The sequence below is a fragment of the Panthera tigris genome, chromosome B3 (assembly GCF_018350195.1).
Source record: "Panthera tigris isolate Pti1 chromosome B3, P.tigris_Pti1_mat1.1, whole genome shotgun sequence".
NCBI classification, from domain to species: domain Eukaryota; kingdom Metazoa; phylum Chordata; class Mammalia; order Carnivora; family Felidae; genus Panthera; species Panthera tigris.
The window spans coordinates 73,841,529-73,869,415 of record NC_056665.1 but is presented as its reverse complement, the minus strand read 5'-3'; the positions used below and the strand labels follow the sequence as shown (position 1 = coordinate 73,869,415).

The 27,887-nt window shown below is 49.9% G+C and overlaps 1 protein-coding gene and 1 long non-coding RNA gene across 5 annotated transcripts; one reads left to right on the top strand and one right to left on the bottom strand.

Annotated features, from left to right (window-relative positions):
• Window positions 1-18,666, bottom strand: LOC102951063. 3 transcript variants are annotated; one of them, XR_006218754.1, is made up of 5 exons: window positions 18,557-18,666; window positions 15,769-15,842; window positions 11,428-11,674; window positions 10,945-11,110; window positions 1-670 (listed from the first exon to the last, which is right to left on the bottom strand). It is a non-coding gene; the product is annotated as an uncharacterized LOC102951063 (long non-coding RNA). The 3 variants fall into 3 exon arrangements; XR_006218756.1 differs by lacking the exon at window positions 15,769-15,842 and adding an exon at window positions 13,216-13,283; XR_006218755.1 differs by lacking the exon at window positions 15,769-15,842.
• On the top strand, window positions 18,317-27,870 carry JPH4 (junctophilin 4). Of its 2 annotated transcripts, XM_042989431.1 has the most exons (6): window positions 18,319-18,446; window positions 18,977-19,526; window positions 20,300-21,071; window positions 24,110-24,228; window positions 24,553-25,085; window positions 26,014-27,870. In XM_042989431.1, exons 2-6 carry the CDS (start codon window positions 19,148-19,150, stop codon window positions 26,095-26,097), a joined length of 1,887 nt encoding a protein of 628 aa, XP_042845365.1. In that variant the 5' UTR covers window positions 18,319-18,446; window positions 18,977-19,147; the 3' UTR covers window positions 26,098-27,870. The 2 variants fall into 2 exon arrangements, with proteins under 2 accessions (XP_042845366.1, XP_042845365.1); XM_042989432.1 differs by lacking the exons at window positions 24,553-25,085; window positions 26,014-27,870 and having other exon boundaries at window positions 18,317-18,446; window positions 20,300-21,115; window positions 24,110-24,215.
• The last annotated feature ends 17 nt before the right edge of the window (window positions 27,871-27,887 follow it).

Genomic DNA, 27,887 nt, shown 5'->3' with positions numbered 1-27,887 from the left:
TTCAAAATTCCAAAGCAGTTTTATTGAAAGATTCATTGCAAAAGGCTAAAGAAAAAGTAAAGATATAAAAGGCACATAAGGGAAAAGACTGCTCCCCTCTTCCTTCCTTCAAGTATTCATTGTCTGATTTGTTTTTCCACTCTGAAAAGACTACACAACCATAAACAAAAATCTGCCAAGTTCATGGCTTTATAGACACCCCCATATCTACCTTCAAGGGACGCCTCATTTGAACCCCTTCTAGTGTTGTCCAAACTGAAGGATTTCCTGGTAAACTGCTATATTATTCCTTTAAACAGCCAAGGGAAAATGCTGGTAGATACCAGATCTTTCAGAGGGGATCCTAGAAAAACTGGCAAAGGCCAGCCAAAGGTAAAAATGCTTACCAGAATCAATTCTTCTGAATTTCTGTCTGGAGCACCCAGTCCAGAGAGGAAAATAAAATGTCACATCCCTCCCTTTGCAAATCCAGACCCATTATTTATTCTTTCTCTCCCAACAATAGTTATTGCCTTCTTGTTTGCATAACTGGACTTGGCTTTCTGCTGGCTTGGAATTAGCAGATTGTTGGTTCTTTCTTTTGGCTATCCTTGGAAATGACTCCGAGTTTTGAGAAGTTAATATCCTTTGCACCATCTTTTTGGATCCAAGCAGGGTTATTCAATATTGCCTGAAATATTTAAAATTAAAATTAGGTACCCAGAGGGAAAGAAGCAAATTGAAGATAATGTCATTGGATGATATCATTTAAATTACAACCCGATTCTTTGAGGATGTGAGAGCAACAAATCTTTCACAAAACAAAAATCAGCTCTAGGAGGCAATTCAAAATTCACCTACTTCTTTACAAATCCCAAAACTTCCCTTGTTGAATGCAAAAGACTTGGAAATCATTGGCCTTAGCAAACCAAAGTCATTCTTGAAGAACTTCTATTCTTTCTCTATCCATTATCACGTCTTTGAAATGTAAACACAGGGGCGCCTGGGTGGCTCAGTCAGTTGAGCGTTGACTTTGGCTCAGGTTGTGATCTCACAGTTCGTGAGTTTTAGCCCCGTGTCAGGCTCCGTGCTGACAGCTCAGAGCCTGGAACCTACTTCGGATTCTGTGTCTCCCTCTCTCTCTGCCCCTAACCCACTCGCATTGTTAACCCACTCGCATTCTGTCTCTGTCTCTCTCAAAAATAAACATTTTTAAAAAAGGTTTTTTAAAAAAAAGGATATGTAAACACAGCCCACAATCACCTGAGACTGAAGGAGAAAAGAGGGAAAAGGCCTTTTTAAAACACAAACTTCTAAAAGGGCTGTGGTCTCCAAATACTAGCACAGCCTCCTTAAGATTCATTGTCCAAAGACACATACAAATCTTCAAAAATCTTATCCACAAATATTAGTAACTATAAGGTCTTTATATCTGTCTATGTGTTTGTGTGTTTGTCTATAAACATATGTTGTACATGTGAGGTCTTGTTCTACCTCTGGATGGCATTACTAAAATTAATTTCTAAAGAGCTCTAGTTGGTTTGAAAGTAAGCGCTTGTAAGACTGGAAGGTTCTAAAATTCTCAAAAAGGGGCACCTGGGTGGCTCAGTCAGTTGAGCATCCGACTTCGATTCAGGTCATGATCTCGTGGCTCATGAGTTCAAGCCCCATGCCGGGCTCTGTGCTGATGGTTCAGAGCCTAGAGCCTGCTTCGGATTCTGTGTCTCCTTTTCTCTCTGCTCCTCCCCCACCTGTGCTCTGTCTCTCAAAATTAAATGAATGTTAAAAAAAATTTTTAAACATAAAATAAAATTCTCAAAAAGATAGAAACTAATCCAAATGTCTTTCAAGTTCACGTGATCTAGGATAATCTTCAGTAAATTAAAGTATAAGCTCATTGGTTTAATTAAAACAGGCATGTCTTTAGGGTTAACGTCAAATATAAAACTTCTTTTCCACTTGAGTTTATTAGCCAAATAATTTCATGTTATCTCTTATAAGATCTTCCAAAAAAATAGCTTGGGATAATGACTGATTTTGTCTAATGTTTAATAAAGCTTTTGTATGTAATTTAAACAATTCTATTTTTTTCAATATTTATTTATTTTTGAGAGCAAGAGAGTGCAAGCAGGGCAGGGGCAGAGAGAGGGGGACAGCAGCGAGCCCGATGTGTGGCTTGAACTCGTGAACTGCAAGATCATGACCTGAGCTGAAGTCAGATGTTCAACCAACTGAGCCACCCAGGTGCCCTAAATAATTCTTTTTTTTTTTTTTAATGTTTATTTATTTTGAGAGAGAGAGAGAGAGGCATGTGTGTGCATGTAGGGGAGAGGCAGAAAAAGAGAGGGAGAGAGAGAATCCCAAGCAGGCTCCACAGTTGTCAGAGCAGACCCTGACTGGGAGGGTGGGGGGCCCAGTACCACAACCATGAGATTATGACCTTAGCCAAAATCAAATATCAGATGCTTAGCCGACTGAGCCACCCAGGCACCACAGTAACCTAAACAATTCTTAAAAACAAGTGAATTAAATAGATGTAAGCAACATAAAAGTTTATCAATGAACTTTTCAGCAATATTTATGTCTACTTAAATAGTTTCCCCAAATCTTTTTAGTAACCTAAAATCTTTGCTAACCTAAAACTTAAAAGTTAAGTGGTGAGTTCATTTAACATCATTGAATATCCCCATCTCAGGACCATTTCTCAAGAAGATAAAATAATAAATCATTAATTGATGTGGGAGCATGAGGCAAGCTGAGGGCAAAATACAGGCTGGCACCCCATCCCCCCACCCCCAGGTGGAATCCGTGTGATATTCCTCTGACACTCCTAGCTACCCAAGAACAAAGGAAAGGGGTTTAAGTGCTTACCATGGTGATGTGGGAAACTAAGGCAAATGAAAAATTAAATTCCCTTACTGCCTATAGTCCATTGACAAGTCCTTGAGACCAACAGAGTGACTGACCTCCCTCTAGGAGCTCAGCTGCCTCAAAGATGACACTTTGCTAGGGGCAAAAGAGAATTTTGGCTTAATATTGTTCCAACCTTGAGAATCCTGTAAATCAACTTCCTTTATCTCAACTGCCCCAGGATATATGCTGGCAATCAAGCTCCAAGTTTATGCCCCATGCCCCCCATATGCATCTGAGGGGTCTCATGACTGGGGTTTTATTAAATAGTGATAAATGGTATTTCCCTAGCAACAGCTAGCCCCTCAAGGTCCAGGAAACCTTGCTTCCAAAATACCTTAGAGATTTACTTAATCCCTGACCCCCTCCCAACCTGAGGGTATATAATGAGTTACCCTTCACGACCCCAGTGCAGCTCTTCCTGCCCATGGGTCCTGTCTCCATGGTTTAATAAAATCACCATTTTTGCACCAAAGATGTCTTCAAGAATTCTTTCTTGACCATCAGCTCTGAACCCCATGAAACCACCCTCCCCCCCGCCCCCCCGCCATCACACCAAAACTTCATCATAATTACTGAACATAGGCTATCTACTTTTGACTTCTTATTACAGGGAAACTAAAAGATATTGGGATGTGTTAGTGCTATATTAGAAAATTTTAAAAGACAAATGCTTCTAAAAATTATGAAAGGTATTTATACATTTGCAAATTTAAAGAATGCTGGTATTGGTGAGGGAGCATAAGGTGGGCTGAGGACAAAGTACAAGCTAGCACACCACTCTCTCTCCCCCCAGGTAGAATATGTATGGTATTCCTCAGGCACTCCTGGCTGCCCAAAACAAAGGAAAGGAAAGAAAACAAATGGTTAAACTGACAGAGTCTCCATCAGTTTACAAATGTCTTGGTAAATTATAAGAAAAAGGCAATCTTATCAATAGCCTAATCTCCAGAAACCTATAGACTCAGTTTCCTGGAACCCCAACATCACCCTCCCCTCCATAGTGATGTGGGGAACAGAGGCAAGAAGGAAATGGCAGACAAAATTAAATTTCCTTGTAACCTGCAGCCCATTGACAAATACTTGAGGCAGGCAGAGTAAAACATTTCTCCAGGAACTCCCTACTGTCTTAATGTTAATGCTTTGCTAGAGGGAAAAACAACCTTAGCTTGACAATAGCTAGGCCTCCAATAATCTGTGAGTCTTTAGCATATGAAAGTTTCTTTGGAAACTTCCTCTTGTCTTTACCTCCCCCAGCCCCATAGTATATAATGAGCCACTCTCCACAACCCCAGGGTAACTCTTGTTCCCCTCCCACTTCCCCCATCCCCACTTCAATAAAATCTTTGCACCAAAGACATCAAGAATTTTTTCCAAACCCCACCATCACCCCAAAACCTCATCAGTATAACAGGCAGTTCACAATTACTTACTTCTTTAGTGGTTGTTATTATTAAGGGTTAAGAATTCTAATTAAGGTATGTAATAAAAGCTACTAAAAGTAAGATAAGCATCTCTACTTCCTGGGAAAATAAAATATCTTTTCATTAAGACAAGGTATGACAGATGCACTTTTTTTTTTTAAGTAGCCTCCATGCCCTACATGGGGCTTGAACTCACAATCCTGAGATTACAAGTCACATGCTTTATCAACTGAGCCAGCCAGCCACCCCCCAGAGATGCACTCTTGTTGAGGGAAAAAAGAGTAATTTTATCCTCAAGTAGGGCTACGTTAAAAAGAAAACCACAGGGGCACCTGGGTGGTTCAGTTGGTTAAGTGTCCAACTTCAACTCAGGTCATGATCTCATGGTTACTGAGTTCCAGCCCCACGTTGGGCAGTGTGAAGCCTGCTTGGGATTCTCTGTCTCCCTCTCTCTCTCTCTGCCCCTCCCCTGCTTGCACTCTCTCTCTCTTCCTCTCTCTCAAAAATAAATAAACATTAAAAAACAAAACAAAACACAGGACCCAAAGGGCATCAATCAGGTTAAGGCCCCAAGTCAGTAAGCCAAGACTTAAAGCCTAACCTAACTGCACTTTTAACCCTCCAGGAATGTAATGTTTAACCAATCAACAAAGAATTTCCTGGCCAATACTAGAAAATTTCCTGATGGCTCCCTTCCCCTCCCTTTAGGAGGGCAACATTGCCTAAACAATGCACTCCTTGCTAATAAATTCCTTTCTTTTTTTTCTTATGCCTTTGAAAACCCTTCTTTTGTTTAGCTCAGTGGAGCTCTCCTCTACTTGCTAGATGAGATGCTGCCTGATTCATGAATCCTTCAATAAGCCAATTCGATCTTCAAATTTACTCAGTTGAATTTTGTTTCTTAACAGAAGGATCCATGAAGAAAATGGCATTTGTACTGACTTTTGAACAATCTGGACAGGCAGAGATAAGAAGGAGGGGGTAACTGAGATGATTCGTTGTCCCCTAATATCTGTTCCATCAGTAATCATGCCCCCAAAATTTTAGCTGTGCAACTGGGCACCCAGAATAAAGGTTACATTTCCCAGCCTCCCTTTCAGCCAGGCATGGCCACATGACCAAGTTCTGGATAAAAGGATATAGCAGAAGTGAGGTATTCAATTTCTACGAAGTATTCTTCAAAGCAGGGGGCATGCTCTTCCTTTCTTTCTCTCCCTCCTGCTGGCTAGAATGTGAACTTAATAATGAGCTGGAGCAGCTACCTTTGACCTAAGAGGAAGCTACACATTGAGAATGCTGCACTATAGGGTTGAATCAGTCCGGATCCATGAAAATCATAAAGACCATATGAGACCTACCGTGGTCTTGTTTAAGCTGCTGTTGTGTTTATGTCTTAGGGTGGGCTGCCTGAAACAGATCCTGAGACCAGGCTTCACTTGCAAGTGAACTATTAAATGTTCCCAGGAGGAACAAGTAAGGGAGTGTGGGAAGCAAGACAGGAAAGGGGAAAACAAGGGTGTGCTTTCAAGCAAAGTGCCAGCCTCAGGCTTATCCTGAAAGGGAGCTCCGGAGCACAAATTACACCTCAGAGTTTGTCTTAATTTGAGACAAGGGACTGGGCTTTTGTCCTTCCTCACTAGTTCAAGCTAAAGGTTGCTCCCAGGCCCTCTGCATATGCAGAAGCTGTGGGAAATGATAAACAGGTCCAAGGGGATCCAGTACAATCTCAACAGGCCCCTTATACTGGGTTTTCGGTCACTCATAGCTGAACTAATTTTCACAGGTACCAAAGCCATTCCCACAGAGGGGAGAGTGTAAAGGGCACAGAACCTGGGTGGGGAAAGGTGTATATCAAAGTATAGGAAAGGAAGAAATAGAAAACGAAGTTGGGAAACCAAATTGTAGTCATTTGGACTATATGGAAAGCTGTAAATGCCTGGCCAACCCATACGAAAGGAAGCTGGGAGGAACTTTGAACATGATGATTCAAAAGATGAACGTGGTGACTATGAGGGGGTGAACTAGACTGAAACTCACGTGGAGTAGTGTCCGTAATTAGGCCATATTTGTAGCCTAGGCAAAAGGTAACGGTGGCTCAACCCCAGATGATGGTTCTGGGAAGGGAAAGAGGAGGAAAATGATCACAAATCTTATAAAGACTCAGTCTTGGGGCACCTGGCTGGCTCTGTCGGTAGAGCATGTGACTCTGGATCTTGGGGTTCTGAGTTCAAGCCCCATGTTGGGTATAGAGCTTACTTAAAAAAAATTTTTTTTAAATAAAAATGTAAAAAAAAAAAAAAGATTCTCACGGGTCATAGAGAAATAGGTGGCAGCCGGACTTGGCCTAGGAGCTGTAGCTCGCCCTGCTCTGGCTCCCAATTTAGGCGTTAACAGCCACTGAAGGGCACCTCCTTAGAGACACCAGCACGGTCACCAAGTGCATGCCACCAAAGACCCACACAGGAGTCACAGCGCCTCCTTGTTCTGTGGTTTGGGAGGCTGCTCCTCTGGGCCCAGGGGTTCTGGTGACACCACCTCTTCTCTCTGTTCCTCCAGCCCGGGGTAATAGTGCTTCCTGTAGTCACCACATCTGGTCACCACAGTGCCTCCCTTTGCTCTTCCAGCCCTCCAACACTGGACTAGCCATTCCCTGCACACACAGCCTAAATGGAGTGCCTTGTGTGGGCTCATTTTCCTGGATGGGTCCAGACTGACACAGAAATCCTTCTGTTTTAGGGGTGGGAAGAGGAAAAGAAAGCTGAAAAGGAGCCAGAGAGGCAAGAGGCAAAGTAAGTGTGTCTCGAAACTGAAGGGAAGAGGCGCCTGGGTGGCTCAGGTGGTGATCTCACGGTTGGTGTGTTCGGGGCTCTGAACTGACAGTGTGGAGTCCACTTCAGATTCTCTGTCTCCCTCTTTCTGATACTCCCCCTCTCATGTGCACTCTCTTTCTCTCAAAAATAAATACACATTAAAAAAAAGGAATGAAAGGGAAAAAATGTTTGGGAATGGTGAGCAGGAGTCACTGACCCTGAGAGAGGAGGAAGCATGAGAAGAGGCTGATGATTAGAGGAGCAGGAAGAATGGCCAGACCTTCCAGAAGCAGCCCCTGGGAATGGCGGGGGTAGGAACAAGCTAGAGAAAGACTCGGCCTCCTCTTGGGAGACTGTGAAGGGCAGGCAGCTTGAGGGAAGTGTCTGATGTGGTGCCACAAAATCCGTGCAGGTGTTTGGCTTACTGGGCATTGGGCAATGGCCCCTTGTTTGGTAACACCCTTATGGATAGGCAAACACAGGCAGATTGCCAACGGCCACCTCTCAGCCCCTGCAGAGGACTAACCATAGTATGGCAGCCAGGAACACCCTGCAAGAGGGGTGTTTTCAAAATCTTCATGACTTATTAATTCAGCAAATGTTTATTCAGCACCTCTTATGTGCCAAGTGCTACTCTAGGTGCTAAGGATATAGTAGTAAGTTATTTCTTTTTAATATTTATCTTATTTTTGAGAGAGAGCGAGCGAGCGAGTGTGGGGGAGGGGCTGAGGGGGGGCGGGGGGCGGGGGGAGGAGGCTGGGGGAGGGGAGAGAGAATCCCAAGCAGGCTCTGCACTGTCAGTGCAGAGCCAGATGCAGGGCTGGAACTGACAAACCACAAGATCATGACCTGACCGGAAACCAAGAGTCGGATGCTCAAACGACTAAGCCACCCAGGCACCCCCAACAGTGAGTTTTTAAAAACTTATTCCTCTGGGCACCTGGCTGGCTCAGTCAGTAGAATGTACAACTCTTGATCTCTGGGTTGTAAATTTGAGCACCACACTGGGTGCAAAGATTACTTAAAAATAAAATCTTTTTAAAAATTAAATTAGGGGTGGCTCAGTCGGTTAAGCGTCCGACTCTTGATTTCGGCTCAGGTCATGCTCTCATGGTTTGTGGGCCCAAGCCCTCTGTCAGGCTCCATGCTGACAGTGTGGAGCCTGCTTGATATTCTTTCTCTTTTACTCTCTCTCAAAATAAATAAATAAATAAACTTTTAAAAAATGAAAAAAATAAAAATTAAACCAAAAAGTCTATTCCTTCAAGGAGGAGCTTACATTTCTGTGGAGGGAGACAGGTAATCAAGAAAGAAACACAAAAGGGCAGGTGCTGACAAGTGCTCTGGAAAACAAAACAAAACCAAAACAAGGTGAGGAGGCTGGGGAATGTGGGATGGGGTGTTTCATATCAGGCCAGGTCAAGCAAAAGATGATAAAGCAGTAAGTGAGCAAAGGCCTGAAGGAAGTGGGAGAGTACAGAATGTTCTGGACAGCAGGAAGCACTAAGGCAGAGTCAGGTGCGCGGTATCATTCACGAAACAGCAAGGAAGCCAGTGTAGCTAGAGTGGATGGACTGAAGGGGAGGATAAGAATAGGGTTTGAGCAGAGAAGTGATGTATCTGATATTCACTGTAAAAGGTTGACAGTGACTAGTGTGTGGAAAAGACACTATAGGGGGTTGAGATGATCCCTCCATTCTTAGAACAATATTACTATAGATAGGAAGAAAAGTCAAACCCCACAAATACAGGCTGGTGCTCAACTGGCTGGGTACCAAGAATAATAGAAGAAAAGCTATAGGTCAGAGTTGTCTACACCCCAACCATGAGACAGTAGTGTGGTAAACCAGGCAATCCTGCAATATGTGACATCTGACCCATGAAGACTAGGACGCTGACTCTGTGCCACGTTTGGCCTATACAGGGCGCCCTAGCACACAGTTGCCTTATGATTGCAATGCTTTCCACCTGTCCCACAGCCCAGGCTGCACACAGGCCTGTTCTCTCCATAACTGTTTTCTCCCACTGTTTTCCCTTCTCTTCTGGCTGTGCCTCTAATGCTGTCATTCATTCAGCAACTACCATGTGTAAAACTTAATGAAGAGTGCCACAGGAGAGTCTCTGATAAGGACTTGGAGCTTGAATCTTTTGTTAATTGCGCCTAGAGAGCTCTGTCTGCTGTTGGCACAAATCTCTCTTGTTAGCCCCTTCTGGTTTGCCCTCTAACTGAGGGCTTTTTCTCCACCTCTCACAGATGCACTCTTGGAATGTCTGCCCTGCCAGACAAAGGACTTCTCTACAGCCCAAAATCACTGGCTTCAGTTTGGGTCAGGACTGGCAACCTAGTCTCAGTCTCAGGTGAAGAAAAACAGGGCCAGGGTTGGCAGAATGGTGCAGGGAGTCGAGGGCTCTTTAACTTCTCCCCGTCCCACCTCCAAACAGGGCCTTTTTTCCTGGCAAGCTCAGGTCCTACATGGTCAGAGCAGGGCCAGGGTCACAGCCAATCCCTATCTCCTTCCCTCTTAGGTAACAGAGAAGAGAGGCCCAGTCTAGCCTTGGGTCCAATGAGAATGAAACCTTGAAGTGGCTTATTTGGACCAGAGACTGGAGCCAGTTTCTACCCTGCCAAGAGGCAGGGAAAGTTTCCTTCTCCAGAGCTTGGAGATGCCAGCCTTGCAGATTCCCAAAGGTCTGTGGCTCTGTGTCCAGCCTCCTGCTCCAGAGCCCCAGGCAGAGTCCTGGAGACTAGACACAACAGCCAAAGGCTCTGGGAGACCACAGGGGCTGGGGACGAAGCTCCTGGCCCAGAAGCTGTGGCAGAGAGCTGTGTATTAGCTGCATGGCCTCTAAGTGGCAGGAGCGAGAGGCCGGGAAGGAAGGGGAGGTCCGGAGCAAGGACTGCTGGACCAGGCTTGTGGCAACCACTCTGCCAGGCTCTTCCCCGGGCCGTGCAGCTTAACTCTCTTCACACTCGTGAGGCAGGACTATGTCCAACTTAATAGATAATAAATCTGAGTCTCAGAGAGGTCACACAACTTTCCCCAAAACACACAATCTACAGACTCCAGAGCCTGTTCAGACACCGAGGCTGCTGGGAAGAAGCCCCTGCAGCCTTGTCAAGGGCCCCAGATACTTGTGTGGAGCCTGTGGTCAAGCTCAGGCCTAACATCCAAGTCGTGTCTATCATGAGGAGTTACTGGACAGTTGAATGTCAAGTGACTTCACCCCTTACCCTCACTCTACCCCGGTCTCCTACAGGGACCCCCACCCTTCTGCCCTTCTCACCCTAAGCTGGCCACATCCCAAACCCATCGGATAATGGGTTTTACTAGTACAAATGCATTCCAAAGGGAGGGGGGTCCAGCCCAGTCGTAGCTACCACAGCTGCTAGAGGTTTGTCCCAACCTTTAGTGCTTTGGGCTTCTTTGTCTGCCTCCCACCAACATTCCCTCTCCTTTCTGCAGCAGATTCCCACGCCATTGGAGCCTAGCATAAGGAACAGTCCCCAGCTCGTCACAGCTTTGCTGCGCCCCCACACCTCATCTCCCCTCTCCCTGACTGCCTCCTCCTCACCAGCGTGGGGATTTGGCTGGAGTAGCTTGAGCTTTGAATTTTAGAACAAATCCAGAGAACCCAGTAGCCCAGGGGGACCTGGGAAGGGGCTAACAACACCGGAGGTCATGTGACTGCCTTTGGCTTCTTATTGCTCCTCAGGCTTTGCTTAGCACTGAACTGGGGCCCCTGCCCTCCAGAGCCAAGGGGTAGGGGGTGGAGGGCAGCACAATCACAAATAATACCACATAAGAAACTCTAGAGCTGACCTAGGCATACAACCCCATGTTTTGCTTGGCGAGCGATCCACACCACGGAACAGGGACATGCTGGCTGCTTAGTCCGCACTGAAGGGTGAAATTGCCTTCAACTTCTCCGTGCCTCACATGATGATCGGCCTGCACCATCTCGACCTATTCCAGGGTGGTTGGAAAGCTATGAATCAAACAACAGATGGGACAGGTAAATGTGCTCGTGTAAACAGAGATTCATTAGGGAGGTATGTGTGTGTGGGGGGGGTGGTGACCTCGTGTTGTGAAAGCCCTTGTTCTCTTCCACCTAACACTCAGTGCAGGGGCACCTCCTGGTCTCTATGGTTACCAAGAGCAGCCCTGCCAGGGAGAACCTGGAGTGTAAACAGCAGGAACCGGGTCTGCGGCTGCCATGTCTGGAAGGAGGCCTCACACAAGGGCAAGGGAGGAGAGGGTGGGGCCCCTGCAGGCTCCCCAGGCCAGAAGGAGGAACCTCTTTACCTGAAAACAAATTTCCCAGGTGTGGAAATCTCCCCTCACTTATTCTTGGCACACAGCATTTTGAACAGTCGTTCCCAGTTTACTTCAAAGATGTCAGTTTTAAAATATTTTTTTCAATTTCTCTATTTTCATCATAGAGAAAGAGTCAACTAGATGTGAATGTGCCTTTCACATGTGCTCGTTCCCCATTTAATAAGGAAGTTCTGTGAGAAGAAGCAGTTGCAGCCTCGAGAGGTGAAATTCTGCCCTGGAAAATAAGACGGGTGAACTGCTAAGTCCAGAATGAAGACCAGACACCAGGAAGCCTGAAGCCGAATGTCCTGTATGCACATAAGTATGATCATTGTGGTTTAAACGGTTGCCTCCTTCCCTTCCCGTGGCTGCCAAACAGGGATGTGGGTAATGATCACAATTTGCTGTATCTTCAGGTTATCTTTACATACAAATTGAAACCATTATTATGAAATAAAATGGAGTGCTAACGTGGGATTTAGGAATGCTCATGAATTTTCCTTCATATCTGATGTGCTGGATAACTCTGGCCTTGACTCTCAGCCTCTCCAAGACCCCAGCTGCACCCATGGGGCCAGCCAGCACCGGTCTGAGAATCCCAGGGGGCCCTAACCCCACCTCGCAGATGCACAGGTGCAGGGGCTGTGAGAGCCAGCAGTGCTGAGGTAAGACTCAGAGCAGTGCCCTGGCAGATAGTAACCTGACTGGTTTCTCTCCCCCTTGGACATCTTGTGCCTGTTGCCACCCATGGCTCAGAGGTACAGATTCCAAGATCCACTGGCCACCACTGGCCTGGGATCAGCCTTCCTTCTCCTGATCCTCTGCTCACCATGCCAGTCATTTAATGCACATAAACACAGTGTGAGGCAGGGTACATCGGTATGTACCCAAATCTAGTGCAGCCCCGTTGACTGCTCAGATGGTTAGAGTGCCCACCTCCCTTCTCCCACCCCACCCCACCCTAGGAAAAATTCAGCTCCCCCCTCCCCATTTTGAAAGAGAGGGGTGGGCAGATGGGGAGAGAGAAAGAGAGAGAGAGATCAAGAATCTCAAGCAGGCTTCATGCTCAATGTGGGTCCTGATGTGGGGCTCAATCCCACGACCCTGGGATCATGACTTGAGCCAAAATCAAGAGTTGAATGCTTGGGGCACCTCGGTGGCTCAGTTGGTTAGGCATTTGACTCTTGATTTCAGCTTGGGTCATGATCTTGCAGTTCATTAGTTCGAGCCCCACATTGCTCTCCGCACTGACAGTGCAAAGCCTACTTAGGATTCTCTCTCTCTCTCTGCCCCTCTCCGGCTCTCACTCTCTTGCTCTCTCTTTCAAAAAAAAAAAAAATTGAGTTTGACGCTCAATTGACTGAGCCACCCAGGCTCCCCCAGACTCTTATCTCTCAGCTCCACTGCATAATACAGAAGGTTCAACCCCTTAGCATAACCTCCAAGACCACCCCTGTTTTCAACACTAACCTGCTCCCTTCACAGCACCCACAGGAAGCAAATGGGCTTAGGAGGCATGTGGGGGTACCAGAAAATGCTGGACTTAGAGGGGCATGGATCCCCCTCTCAGAATCTCACAAAACAAATATTGTGCTCTCCCCAAGGGAGGGGTGGGGAATGGATATTCATGCCCCACTTGCCCATTTTATTTGAGTCCCTTAGTCTATGGCCCTCCGGTTAAAAAGCCCTGCTCCTGGTGAACTTGGTCTCACAGTGTGTAGAGAGAGAAACAGAATAGAATTCTCAAACATCCTTTCTCTTTTTCGCAAGCCAAACCTTGGAGCAGCCAGAGGCAGGAGCGATCAGGCAGGGGACAGCCATCCAGAACATTCTGGAATCACCATCTGAGGAGCAGAGGGGAGCTGTGTGTGCAGCCAGCCGTGGTCAGACAGAGGAAATGCAGGGTCTGGCTGCTGGCCATTCTTACCCTCGCTCCCACCATCAGGATCTCTGGCCCCATCCTGACCCCTGGTGGCTGCCCATGGGATGAGGTGAGCATTCTTCCCAAGCTCCTCCCTGCCCTGGTCCCAGCATAGCAGGAAAAATGAATCCCCCACCCCACAGGTCCTGGCTAGGGTCCCCAGGAAGTACAAGTGTGTTTCCTAGGGGTTTTTCAGGAGGGTTTACTCCACTGTGGTCACCAGGTGCCTTCTCAATGTAAGTCCAGAGACCAATTAAACAAATGTATATAAAGAAAGCCCTTTCACCTGCCAAGTTGGCAAAAGGTGTGTTAAAAAAGAGGTGTGTGTCTGTGTGAATGTGTGTGTGTGTTATAACTAAAAGTTAATGCAGGCCGGCGTGCAATAAGACCAGCACTCTCATGCACAATTCGTGAGAGTACAAATTTGTATAACCCTTCTGCAAGTGATCCGAGCAAAATAAATCCAAAATCTTACTAAGCATTCTATCCTCTGACCCAGTAATTCTGTTAGGAATCCAGCTTCAAAAAAATCAATACTCAAATAACATGAAACCCAAAATTTGAAATAAATGGGAGAGGAAAAAACAAGATAAGCCAAGCGTGATCATCACTGAGGCTGGATGATGATTACATGACAGTTCTTTATTCTGTTTTGTTTTGTTTTTGTCTGCTTTGCTATATGCTATGAATTTGCCATGATATTTTTAGAAGAAAGCATCAGAGATGCAAAGATTTGTATAAAAGATGTTAATTTTTAATAGCAAAAACTGTGCAAATGGCAAAAAAAAAAAAGTGCTATGCTGGGATGGTTAAACAAATTATGCTGCATCCAAATAGTGGGATATTATGCAGCCATTAAAAACGCAAGAGTGTTTTCATGATGTGGAAAAATGCTTATGTGATGCAAAGCAAATAAGTAGGAATCAAAATTGCATATGTAGTATTTAACTGAGTATGTTAAATGAAAAGTGCATAGGGGTGCCTGGGTGGCTCAGTTGGTTGAGTGTCTGACTCTTGGTTTTGGCTCAGGTCATGATCCCCAAATTGTGACATCAAGGCATGTGGCAGGGTGGAGAATGCTTAAGATTCTCTCTCCCTCTGCTTCTGCCCCTTCCCACTCATGCTGGCTCTCTCTCTAAAAAAATAAAAATAAAAAATAAAAAGTGCATAGAAGGAAACCATATGAAAATACGCTAACATGTTTGTTATACAGTGAGACTAGGGGTGACTTCTATTCTTGATATTGTCCTTTATTTTCTTAATTCTACAATAAGCATGTCTTTTATAAATAGGTCCCCAAATTGCCTTTGTGGAAGTATACCAACTTGGGGGTCTGAGATACATTCAGCTCCAAGGACTGCCATGTATTAGCCATGCAACATTGAGCAAATTCACATCTGGGTCCCAGATTCCTCACCTATAAAACTGGCATAACACCAACCTATTTTTCAAGCCACCATTTACTGGGTCTTCACTATGTCCTAGGCAGTATGCTTGGGGGGGGTTTCTGCATATACAATCACACACACCATTCATACATGGTCATTTCAATCCTTACAATAAGCTCTGGAGTAGATTAGGGCACTGCCATCTTAAGAACTACACGAACTGTGGCTCAGGAAAATTAGGGAATGTGCTCAGTTTTACCCATCTAATAAACAGTACAGGTGGGATTCAGACATAGATCTGACCATCTTTGAAAGCCCTGTTCTCAGACCCTCCAGCCTGGTCTGCTTATGGTTACAGTTCTTTTTTCTTTCTTTCTTTTATATATATATTTATTTTTGACAGAGAGACAGAGCATGAGCATGGGAGGGGCAGAGAAAGAGGGAGACATAGAATCTGAAGTAGGCTCCAGGCTTTGAGCCGTCAGCACAGAGCCCAACTCGGGGCTCAAATTCACGGACCACAAGATCATGACCTGAACAGAAGTCGGATGCCCAACCAACTGAGCCACCCAGGCGCCCCTACAGTTACATTTCCATTGGACTGAATGCAGTAATGCAGGTAAAGTGCCACACACAGTGCCCAGCTCCAAGCACAGAGCTGCTCTACTGGTTGGTTCCCTTTTCTATGACCTCAGCATGATGGTACATTGTGGCAAAACAAACCAGTGCACCCTCCAAAAAGAAGCACCTCTGATTTAAAAGAAGGGATTATAGGATCTGCAGGGACAAACCAGACTGGGGCTGGAAGACTGCCTCACTCAGGGAGATATTGGGGGCTGGGACAGTGTGCCAAGTTCAAGGATAGTTCTGCCAGTGACTTCTTCAGGGCTTCATCAGCTCTACACATTGCTTTGCAGCCTGGAATTCCGTCCAGAGTCACTCCACCGAGCAGGCATCAATTCCTACCTTCCACTTACCCCTCCCACCCTTTCTCCCTAAAGAACAGGGCACAGGTTTCACCAGTCCTGTAGATTTCTTATTCTTCCCTTTTCTTGGAGAACAGGAAAATCTTAGGGGCTGAGTAGGATGAGGCCCTGTGTGGAGAAGGAAGTCCTGAATATCTGAGGGTGAGGAATGCGAGGGTGGTTGGCTTGCTCCAGAATCCTTTCTGGATTCATCCTTTAAGATACCTCTTTCCCTAGGGAGCCAGCCTAACTTAGTTTCCATCTCTACTCTCTACTTCTACCCCTTGAAACTGTTATAGCACTAACTACACTAGAGTTACTTGTTAGTTTACTAGTGAGTTGGTTAGTTTTTTGCTAGTAAGCTCCATGAGGACGATACTCGGTCTCTAGCACCTAGCAATGTGCCTGGTACACAGTAAACTATGTAAATGTCTGCTAAATGGCAAAATGGAGGGAGGAAGGAAGGAAGGAAGGAAGGAAAGAAGAGAGGGAGGCAGGAAGGGAGGGAGGGAGGGAGGAAGGAAGGAAGGAAGGAAAGAAGGAAGGAAGGGAGGGAGGGAGGAAGGAAGGGAGGGAGGGAGGAAGGAAAGAAGAGAGGGAGGCAGGGAGGGAGGGAGGAAAGTCCTCTTTACCAAGTAGACTTGGTAGTCTTGGCCCAAGTAGACTCACAGCTGCCCTGTTCTGTGCAAAGCACTTAGAAGATGTGATCCCTGCCCTGGAGACTTAAAATATACACATTTCTCCAACTTTGTATCCATCTTTGGGAAAATACATTGCAAGGGTAATTCCTGTTTATTCCAAACCTCATGCTCTTTATTTTACTAAAGTACTCAAAACGGAGCTCCTGAGTCTGAGGGAGGTTCCCAAGTACATGGAATCCTGGGAAGAATTATAGGGCTCAGAGGTCTGAAGTCTAGTGTTCTAATCCTAGCTCTGCCACCTCAGCTGTGTAACCTCCAGTGAATGACTTTCCCCTCTGGGCCTCAGTTCTCTTTGTAAAATGGATGGGCCTGACTTTGTATGAAAATAAAAGCAGTTGGGTATATCTGACTATTTACCCCATTGTATGTAACTGGACAGTATCTTCCCTCATAAATGCTTAGGTGCAGGATAGATGCATCAGTAAGCTGAGGGGCAGAAAGATAGCATGTGCCTATTTCAGTCTGTAAAAAGGAAGGCCCAGGATGCGCTCCCCCTCTAGTGAGTGGTTGGAGTGGTGGTCGACCAAAGGGGGGCTTACCACAATAAGGGCCCACCCAAACATGTCTATGTGTCTTAGCCCCTAGGTTTACAAAAGGCTCCAAAGCCCCAGAGTCTTCATGGCACTACCAAGGACGAACCCTTGTTCACCATTCAAAAACAATACACCCCTCATACCACCCTTCCCCCTTCGGAGAGACAACCCAGGGAGAAATAGTCAGCAGAGGTGGAAGATGGTGAGATCTGGAAAAGCACTGGTGAAGCCAGTCTTCCTGCAGGGCCCCATCTCAGGCTTCCCCAGAAAGTGCAAGTAGTGGAGCTTTCTGGCCCCCTGCAGCAGTTACTTCTGGAGGACAGTGGGTTTGGTGGACACAGGCATCCATGCCCAAAGGCTTCCTGGCTTCAGTCCAAGCGGCTGGCAGGTTCATCCTTCTCCCTAGAGCCCCACGAACACCACTTCCGGCCCTCCTGTCTCTGCTTGGGCTCTAGCTGCCTGGATTTCTATGCCCATGCCAGGCCTTCCCTGTGCAGAGCTTTCTCGCTCTCCCTTACAACCCTTATTCACTCTCACTCTCCCTATCTATTTCTTTCTCCTTCCTCCTCCTCCCCTGCTTCTCTCCTCCTTGCCAACCCTCAGCAGGCCCAGAATGGGTCCCCCCTCCCTCCCCCACAGCATCTCCCCCTCCTTAGCTCTCACCCCTGCACCTCTTTCTTTGTATTCCTCTCGCCCTCTCCCGGCCTCGCCTGTATCTCTCCTCCCCCGCCTGCCTTCAGCCTCCCCCAGCCTCCCCATCTTCAGCTCAGTCTCCTCCCTCTCGCTGTGCTCCCCTCCCCCTCTCCCCCAACCCTCGGTCTCACCCCACTCCCCGCCGCCGGCATCCCTGGGTTTCTTTCCACCCTAGGGGGGGGTCTCTGTGCCCCTCATTCTCCTCTCTACCTGCCTCTACTTTCACCTCAGATTTAGCCGGCACCCATCCTTTCCTGCCTGGGTCCCCCACACACACTGCTAACATCGCCACTGTGTCTTCTTCCTCTCCTTCTCTCCCCACCCTCTCTTCTCTCTTCTCCCTGCCCCTTTAAATCTGCCTGGCCCAGCCTCCCCCGTGATGCTGGGATGGAGCAAACATTGATTTGTGCTGGGATGGAATCGGAATTTTGATTTTTTTTTTTTCCTTTCCCAACCATAAGAAGGGAAAAAAATAATAAAAAACACCTCCTTTTGATAGCCCCCTCTCCTTTCCCATCCAGTTCCCAGCTCCTCTTCCCTATCTCCATCCAAGGCAAAATTTTTCCCCTCCACTATTCTCATCCCCCCCCCACCCCTGCCACTACCTCGCCCCCCACCCCCATCGCCTGCTCCTCCAGCTGGGGAGAGAGGGGACTCTCTCTTGCGGCTCCCCCACCTTCGCTCTCTGGGTAGGAGCGGTCTCTCCGGAAGGGGAGGGGGCTTTGACTTGCCGGGACGAGGTGGGAGTGGAGGTATCCTGCCATGGATGCTGTGCCGGGGAGGCAGCCTGAGCCCCAGCCCACATGGTGAGTAACCTGCCCCCTCCCTTCCGCCTGTCTGCCCATCCCCACCCTCGTCTTTTCCCTGCGGAGCCTCCTCCATCCCCATCTTTCCCCCCACCAAACCCACTGCCCACCTTGGTCCGATCTCCCCCCTACATTTTCATCCTCCACCCCTTGCCTGGGATGCCAGAAAATCGGGGCAGAAGGGTCCTGACAGCAGCCTGAGGAGCGGACGGCCTACGACTCTGCCCAACCCCCTCTCAGGACCCCCCCCCCCCCCCCAGCAACTGCCATCCACACCCGACACTTTGGGGTTCCAGGCTGGAGAAACGGGACTCCTGCTTGGGGTTGGGGCCCCAAGTCCTGGGAGGGGCTCTCAACAGGAAGGAGGGGTGGGGGAGCCCCCATGCCCCCAAAGCTTAAGAGCTGCTGGAAGATGCTGCCGAAGGGTGGGGGGTTGGGGGGCGGTGCTGATGCCCCAGAGCCTCTGGGCCAGGGAGCGGCGGGCAAAGAGGAGGGGCCTCGCTCGCCACTTCCCCCCTCTTTCTCCGCAGCCACTCAGGATGAGGGTCCGGCCCTGCCAGCCCGCGCTGGGGCCCCCCCGCCCGGCCCCGGTCTAACTGCCCCCGCCCCCAGGCCTCGCCCCGCTCGCAGGCCCCCAGCCGGCTCTCCAGCCCCAGGATGCGCTGAGCCGCCGGGGGGCTGAGGCCGCGCCAACTACATGCATGTCCCCCGGGGGCAAGTTCGACTTTGACGACGGGGGCTGCTACGTGGGGGGCTGGGAGGCGGGGCGGGCACATGGCTACGGCGTGTGCACGGGGCCCGGCGCCCAGGGCGAGTACAGCGGCTGCTGGGCGCACGGCTTCGAGTCACTGGGCGTCTTCACGGGGCCCGGCGGACACAGCTACCAGGGCCACTGGCAGCAGGGCAAGCGCGAAGGGCTGGGCGTGGAGCGCAAGAGCCGCTGGACGTACCGCGGCGAGTGGCTGGGCGGGCTGAAGGGGCGCAGCGGCGTGTGGGAGAGCGTGTCGGGCCTGCGCTACGCCGGGCTCTGGAAGGACGGCTTCCAGGACGGCTACGGCACCGAGACCTACTCCGACGGAGGTGCGGGGCCCGGCCCACTACTGTCTGTCTGCTCGTCCGCGTGCGCCTTCCCGTCGGCCTGTCCCGCGTACGCCTTCCCCACCATCTGCACCCGTGCCCCGCTGTCCTCCTGTATGTCTTCCCCATTCATATGCGCCCCGTGCTCCCATCTTGTTGCCCTCTCCTCCCATCGCACACGTCTCTCCCATTTGTCTGGCCCCTGCCTGCTTCTCCCTCTACCCAGTCTGCAGTCTGCCTGCCCTCACCTCTTCCCTGTCTGCCTGTCCCTCACACCCCCCCCCCCATCTACCTGACTCTCACACCCTCCATCTGCTTGTCCCTTCCACCCCTGCTGCCTGTCCCACACCTCCCCTCTCCACCTGCCTGTCCATAACACCTCTGCTCCGCCTGTCCCCTTACATTTCCTCAGCTTGCTCCTCATAGTCCTGTCTGCCTGTCACATGACTATCTTAAACACCCCGTCAGCCTGTCCCTCACACCCTCTGGACTATCTGTCCTTCATACACCCCAGCCTGCCCGTCCCTACCCCTTTCCCTTGTCTACCTGCACGCCCCAAATCCACAGATCTCCTACTACCTGTCGGTCTTCACCGTGTTCTCCCACACCTTCTGACCCAACCTGGCCTGTCCCAGCTCCTAGTGCTTTTCCCCGACCTCCACGCTAACTGTCCCCACCACTCCCTCCCTACACTTGGGCCTTCGGGGGCGCTTGGGGCCTAAGGTGCAGGAAGCAGCGGGTCCTGACCCTTTCTCCCCGTCCTACCCCGCCCACAGGCACCTACCAGGGCCAGTGGCAGGCCGGGAAGCGCCACGGCTACGGGGTGCGCCAGAGTGTGCCCTACCATCAGGCGGCGCTGCTGCGCTCGCCCCGCCGCACCTCCCTGGACTCCGGCCACAGCGACCCCCCGACACCGCCCCCACCCCTGCCCCTGCCGGGCGACGAGGGAGGCAGCCCGGCCTCAGGCTCCCGGGGCGGCTTCGTGCTGGCCGGTCCGGGGGACGCTGAAGGCGCGTCCACCCGCAAGCGCACTCCCGCGGCCGGCGGGTTCTTCCGCCGCTCGCTGCTGCTCAGCGGGCTCCGGGCTGGCGGGCGCCGCAGCTCCTTGGGCAGCAAGCGGGGCTCCCTGCGCAGCGAGGTGAGCAGTGAGGTGGGCAGCACAGGACCCCCGGGCTCCGAAGCCAGCGGGCCCCCGGCCCCAGCTCCGCCCGCCCTCATTGAGGGCTCTGCCACTGAGGTGTATGCGGGCGAATGGCGCGCCGACCGGCGCAGCGGCTATGGTGTGAGCCAGCGCTCCAACGGGCTGCGCTACGAGGGCGAGTGGCTGGGCAACCGGCGGCACGGCTACGGACGAACCACCCGCCCGGACGGCTCCCGCGAGGAGGGCAAGTACAAGCGCAACCGGCTGGTGCACGGGGGGCGCGTGCGCAGCCTCCTGCCTCTGGCCCTTCGGCGGGGCAAAGTCAAGGAGAAGGTGGACAGGGCTGTCGAAGGCGCCCGTCGAGCCGTGAGCGCTGCCCGCCAGCGTCAGGAGATCGCCGCTGCCAGGTGGGCATCCGCTGCAGAGGCCAAAGCTGGGCTAAGTGGAGAAGGTACCCTGGGGACAGTTGGGGGGGGGGGTGGGGTGGGGATGGGTAGTTAGTGCCTAAAGGAGGGCCATTACCAAAGGCCTAGGGCTTGATGGGGAAGAACAGGCCTAGGGCCAAGCAGTTGTAGCCCTGGGTACCAGGAGTGTTTATATCTGAGGCTACAGGTGGATGTGGGTGTAACTGTGGGTGGCTGGGTATTTGAGGGAAGCCGTGTTAGACTATAAGTGTGTCTTAGTGTCTTTTGTGGGGATGTGTGTCATTGTTGTGTGTGGGAGTAGCAATGAGCGCTGGCTTATACAGGCTCAGAAACCTCTTGGAAGTCAGACATGTCCCTAGTCTTCCTCTTGCAGCTGGGGGCAGCAGCCTGGGTCAGGGAGACAGGGAGTGTGCATTCCTAGCCACCTCCTAGCCTGCCCACCAGACTGATAGAATTCCAGCCTTGGGCCTTGGGGAGATCTAGTTTGTACAGCTGATCTATCCACATGAAAAGATAGTTCCTGTCACCTTTGCCTCCTCTGCCTTCCTTTACCCAACTGATAAAGGTTTGAGGGGAGGAGGCTTGCCTGTAAATGAAATTTTCTTTCTGTAATTCAGATTACATTTCCATGCATTGAGGACCTTATTATCTAAAGCAGCACTGTGCAGTAGGAATATAATGTAAGCCAAATATATAATTTTAAATCTTCTAGTAGCCATGTGAAAAGATAAAAAGAAACAGGTAAATTGAATTTAAATAGTACTTTTTTTTTTTTTTAAGTAAGTCTTAGGCCCAACACGGGGCTTGAACCCAAATGACCCTGAGATCAAGAATCGCACATTCTGCAGAGTGAGCCAGCCAGGTGCCCCCTAAATAGTACATTTTTATTTAAACCAGTATAGCCAAATTTTGATGATTTCAACATATAATCAACATAAAATTACTAATGAGGGATTTTACATTACTTTTTTTACTAAGCCTTTGAAATCTAATATATATATTTTATATGTATAGCACATAATTTCAAATCAGACTAGCTACATTTTAAATGCTGGATTCGATAGCACAGATCTAAAGAAAGCCAAAAACCCATTTGTAATGCGATTCACAGGCCCCTAATTTATATAACTCATACATGTAAATTTTCACATGTTGGATTTTCTTTAAAGGGGAGTGTACAGTTGAAGGATTTTGTTTAAATTTGAGACTGTTTCAGAGGATCAGAGGCCAAGATATGTCCAAATATGCTTCAGTGAGTTTGTATAATGGGTGATCAAGTTATGTGTAGGAACGTGTCATTTCCAAAGTAGATGCCTGAGCCAGAGATGTCTATCTGTAGATACATCTCAGTGTCTGGGTGGTTAGAGTCCAGAGCCTTAAGCCAGGGAAGGGGGGGAGGGCAGGGCACCAGGGAGCACTTTAGCCTAGATGAAGAACAGGCATGGGCAGGAAAAACTGATCCCAGGAGCTGAGAGATCAGTCAGTGGGAGGAGGCTGGTTATTCTCCCCAGCAACAGGCCTGGCAAACCTGATTGGTTGCCAGCTACCATGGAAACAGCAGAGCCTCAGCAGCAGGTGCCTCTGCCAGGTAGCCTGATGACTGATTCTGCTGCCTAGGACTTGCTCATCGACACCCTCCAAACTCAGAAACAGGCTCGAGTTGTCAGTGTTGCAGTTTTTTGGCCACCGATAGAATTCCATGCAACCCAAGACTGTGATCGTCATCCCCTGCCCTAAACCCTGAGACCAGCTTACTTTCAGGAAGGGACTAGTCATATAGAGTCTAACAGCACAAAGACAGAAGAACATGGTCATCTGAGGTCCCTCCAAACAGGCTCTAAAAGTCCTTAACCCAGCAGATTTGAGGGGAGGAGGCTGACCATATCTCCTGAGGTACGTCAAGAGGGGATAGACTTAAGACTACAAGGAACACCACCACACTTCTCTCTACCCCCATACCCAGTCTGCCTTCCTAAGCCAGATGAAACAAGCCTGGGGCCAGAGGGGTCTTGATCCATTTAAGCCCAAGTATATCTGATTACCTTTATCTCTGTTCCTTTGTGCCCCACCTTCAGTCAGGATTACAGAACTAATTTAATGATCACAGGGCATCTGTGATTAACAGCAGAAGTTGAAAGGGAAGGTAAATCGAGGAAGCATCTGACATCAGAGGGAGAACTGGGAAACAACCATGGGGAAAGGACTGATAATGCTTCATGGTGGCCTGTACCCACAGAGCAGGGCACAATGGGAGAGACATGTGAAAGGGAAGGAAACTAAGAGCTTCCTCAGAAGATGTAAACACTATAGTGAGAAAGCATGCATGGTAGCTGGGAGAAGAAGTAGGAAAAACAGAAAGGGGAGACCCATGCTTATCCCAGTTCCAGAACTCAGAAAGGAGGTGATGGTGCAGGGAGACAGAGGCAATGACCAAGAGGCAAGAACAGTGTGATAACAGAAGAGGCTGAAGAAAAGCAACCTGTGAAATTCTCATGTTAGGAAGTCTGCAATGAAGAGGCAGGGTTAGTAGCAGTAAGGGGAAAGGAGGCAAAGGCTCCTAGCACAGGGAGCAGATGGCCCAGAACAAGGGGCAGGGCAGGGAAAGCTGCTGGGAAGTACCAAGCAGGTGCAACTACAGAGAGATGTGCTAAGAGCATGAGGTCTCCTCTGTCCCTGGGAAGGGAGCAGGATGGGGCTGGGATAACAGAGTTGAGGGCAGCCAGGGAGGGCCTGGCCCCTGTTGCTGGAAGAAGGAAGGTGTTACTACAGGACATGATGGTGGCAGGTATGAAAGGAGCAAGAAAGTGTGATGAGAGCAGTCACAGCCCAGGTCTAGGAGAGGAAACCAGAAGCCAGCTGCCCTGCTAGGCCAGGGAAGGGAGCAGCCAGCAGTGTGTGAGCAAGAGTGAGGACTCCAGAGGTGAGCTCAAATCCAGAGGACATGATGTGGCAGGAACATGGGCCAGGGGGCTGGAGCATCGGAGCAGGTCTGCTAAGTCCCTGCCCCTGGAACCCGACAGGGCGGCAGATGCCCTTCTAAAGGCAGTGGCAGCCAGCAGCGTCGCTGAGAAGGCTGTGGAGGCAGCTCGAATGGCCAAACTGATAGCCCAGGACCTGCAACCCATGTTAGAGGCCCCAGGTGAGGCGTGGGCAGCCTGGGGAGCTGGAGGGGCTCAGGTGTGGGGAAAGGGAAGGAAGTCCCTACAGAGGACTGGGGATGAAAAAGCCAAGGTATGAGGGTCCAAGGGGATGAAGAGGGGGGCCAGACCCAGTTGTTTGGAGAGTGCAACCGGGAACTTATGAAATTTAGTAATAAGGACTAGGGGCTTGGGGTCTGGCTATGAGAGGCTGTAAGCCTGGGGATGCAAAGTCCTGGGAGGTGCCCAGAGAGAGGGATAAAGCTATAGCTCTTGCTTCCCAAGGCCAGTTAGGCCCCTCTGATTCTCAGCTATCCCTGCTGCAGGCCGCAGACCCCGGCAAGACTCAGAAGGTTCCGACACAGAACCCTTGGATGAGGACAGCCCTGGGGTATACGAGAATGGACTGACCCCCTCAGAGGGCTCCCCTGAACTGCCCAGCAGTCCTGCCTCCTCCCGCCAACCCTGGCGACCCCCTGCCCGCCGGAGCCCACTGCCTCCTGGAGGGGACCGGGGTCCCTTCTCCAGCCCCAAAGCTTGGCCTGAGGAGTGGGGGGGGCCAGGTGAGCAGGCAGAGGAACTAGCTGGCTATGAGGCCGAGGATGAGGCTGGGATGCAGGGGCCAGGGCCCAGAGACGGTTCCCCACTCCTCGGAGGCTGCAGTGACAGCTCTGGAAGTCTTCGAGAGGAGGAAGGGGAAGACGAAGAGCCCTTGCCCCAGCTGAGAACCCCAGGGCGCTTGGAGCCTGAGCCCATGGCCACGCCAGTCCTGAGGGGCCCATTCTCAAGGGGTCCTGAAGCCGGGTGCCTGATGGAAGAGTTTGAGGAGCCTGCTGCAACGGAGAGGCCCATCCAGCCGGTGAGATGCCCTCCATCCCCGCTTTGTGGCCCCTTTTCTCCTCAAAGCCTTGCCTGTCATCCTTTCCAGACATCTCTCTGATCCCTTTAGGGGCTCTGATTTGGACTCAGATTCCTTTCTGCCTGCCCAGTCTTGGACCATATCCCACCTTAAAAAAAAAAAAAAAAAGGGAACTTGTGAACTGCAAGCAACCTTAGAAACCTTCATCTCCAGCTCCCTCGTTTGACAGATGGGGAAACTGAGGCCCAGAGCACTTAAAGTAATTTGCCCAAGGTTACCAATAAGTAATGGTAGAGCCAAAACATCTTTCCCTGTTCTCCTTCCATATCATTTCCAGCTCCTGGTTTCCTACTCCACCCCCACCCCCACCTCCACAGTTTCTCTCTTTGGTGCCCAGAAATAAAAAAGGAAAAGCTTGTTCCCTCCCTACCCTGAGTCTCCCTCCCTCTCCTGGGAAGAAGGGAAATGGGAAAGGAGGCAGAAAACTGGGAGGGGTGGAGTTTCCCCAGAACCCTCTACTCTGATTGGATGCCAGGCCTCTCCTGTTTCCTAGCAACTACATCCTCACCCCTTCATCCCTCTCTGCTTTACTGCAGTACTGGCTGCTGCTGCCAGCGTCTGCTACTAAGGCCAGGCACCTTCTGCCTGGGCCACGTGACATGCTGCTAGTGGGAGGGGAGTCGAGGGAGGAGGGAGGAAGGGCTGTTCCCGACTTGAGGGAGCCTGAGAGAAGGCGGGGCCCTGCCTGGGAGAAGAGAGGTGTTTCTGCAATCTAAAACAAAGGTTGGACACGCCCCTGCTCTGACCTCTGAAGAGAGGTGCCTGGGACCCTTCAGCTTTGCCACTTGCCAGGGCAGGAAGTTGGGACCTGTCGCTGGACACGGTCCTTAGGGACTGAGACTGCATTTCCTTCCCCTTATCTCTCTAGGGAGCTGCCAACCCCCTGGTGGTGGGAGCCGTGGCCCTCCTGGACCTCAGCCTGGCGTTCCTGTTCTCCCAGCTCCTCACCTGAGGCTCCTGCCCAGCCTAGTTCTGGCTTCGGTTGCTGCCTCTTCACTTCTTTGACCTGCCTTTTTCTCTTTTCCTCCTCCTGGTTGTTTTTTTCTCCTCTCTTTCTTTCTCTTCTCCCTTCCCATTCTTTTCTGTTCCCCCTTTGTTTTTGTCTTTTGCTTTTTCTTTCCAGCTGTCCTTTCAGATTCTCTCATTTATTCTGGATCTGTCTCTGTCTTCCCCACTCTCTTCCCCACCCTGCCCCACCTCTCTCTCTAGATTGTTTACATATGAAGGGCTTTTCTCACTCAGAGTTGCTCTCTTCTCTGAGACACACAAATCTAAGTCAGACCATTGCCCCATGTCCTCCCCGCCTTTTCTTTAGACCTGAACTTCGGTGAGGGTGGGGGTTTGGTATCCTGAGGGGTCTCCTGGAAGCTGAGTGGGAAGGAAGAAGAAAATGGAGAAGGGATGACTGTATACTGGGCAAGGCACTGGCTGAGCTGCTGTGGCTCCCTGACCCAAGGGGCCTGGTGTCCCTCTGAGGCCTAGTGGAAGAGCTGGAGGAGGTATGGCCTCCATCTCTGACCTTGGAGGATCCGATCTCACCTCCAAGCACTGAACTAGGTTCTTGCCTAACTCCATCCTTCCCTGAAGGAGATAGGGGAGATGAAAAGTAGAATGACTCCCTAGGATCTCCCTCTTCCTTTCCTCAACAGCCAGCCTCTCGTCCAACCCCCCTAGGGTGGCATGCCTTGTCAAGAGCAATGTGTAAAGGAAAGAAAATGTCTAACGCAGTCACGTCTACCCACTGACCTCTCCCACCCTCTTCTCCCCCCCCCTAAAATTTATTTGGTTGGTCTGGACTCACTTGTGGCCTTTGATTAGACTTCTAAGGGGCCTGAAGAAGACATTTCTATTGCTGAGGGTTAGAGGCACTTGAGCTAGGACCCCACTCCCTAACTCTGGCAGTTGTGGTGTGCGGGTTGCAGGGAGGCATTTTGGGGAACACAACCAGCCTAGGTAAGAGGAACTCAGAGCAGCAGAAGCTGTGACAAGTTTAGTAGTCTAAATGGGTTATATCCCTTCCCCCCATCACATCAGGATCTTGTGAAATGGGAAAACAACAGAAAGAGGGATTGAAGGAAGCCAATCTCTCACACACTTTCCAGGCAGGGCAGAGGTGGCAGTCAAACCAGGGTGAGAGGTGGGTGGAGAGCCCTGTTTGAGATTGTGGCTGATCCCTGTTAATAGCTTTCCCCTGGGGGCAGGAAGCCCTAGGAAGAGGGGGACCCCTCTGTAGGGTCCCCAGGGGATCTTTCCTCCCTCCCCTGCATGAGGCAGACGCAAGCTGCCTGCCAACCCCCTCCCTCAAGGAATGGCCTTGCCTGGGAATGCCCACCATACATACCCTCTTCTTTTTTTCTAGTCAAACTCTGTTTACTCCTTGGCCTGCCTCCCTCCCTCCCCTCTAAATCTTTACTTCTGATTTCTATTTCATGGAATTTGGGATTGAAGTTAAACTACAACAGTGCCGCCAACACCAAGTCTTGCAGGAAAAAAAATACAAAGAAATTTAACAAAAAATATATTAATAAAAAAGTTCAAAAAAGGGGGGGACTGTCATCTCCTTTGGGGTGCGATGGCTTCAAATCCAAGCTCTCTGAGGCTCTCTGGGTGATGAGAATGTACAAAGAGCCCTCTTGGGGAACCCCAGGCCTGCCATGCAGTCTTGCTGCCAGAAGAGCTCCTTCCCCCCACTCCAAAGCCCAAGGCCTGAGGTCAGAGTACTCTATACTCTAGACGGCTCAG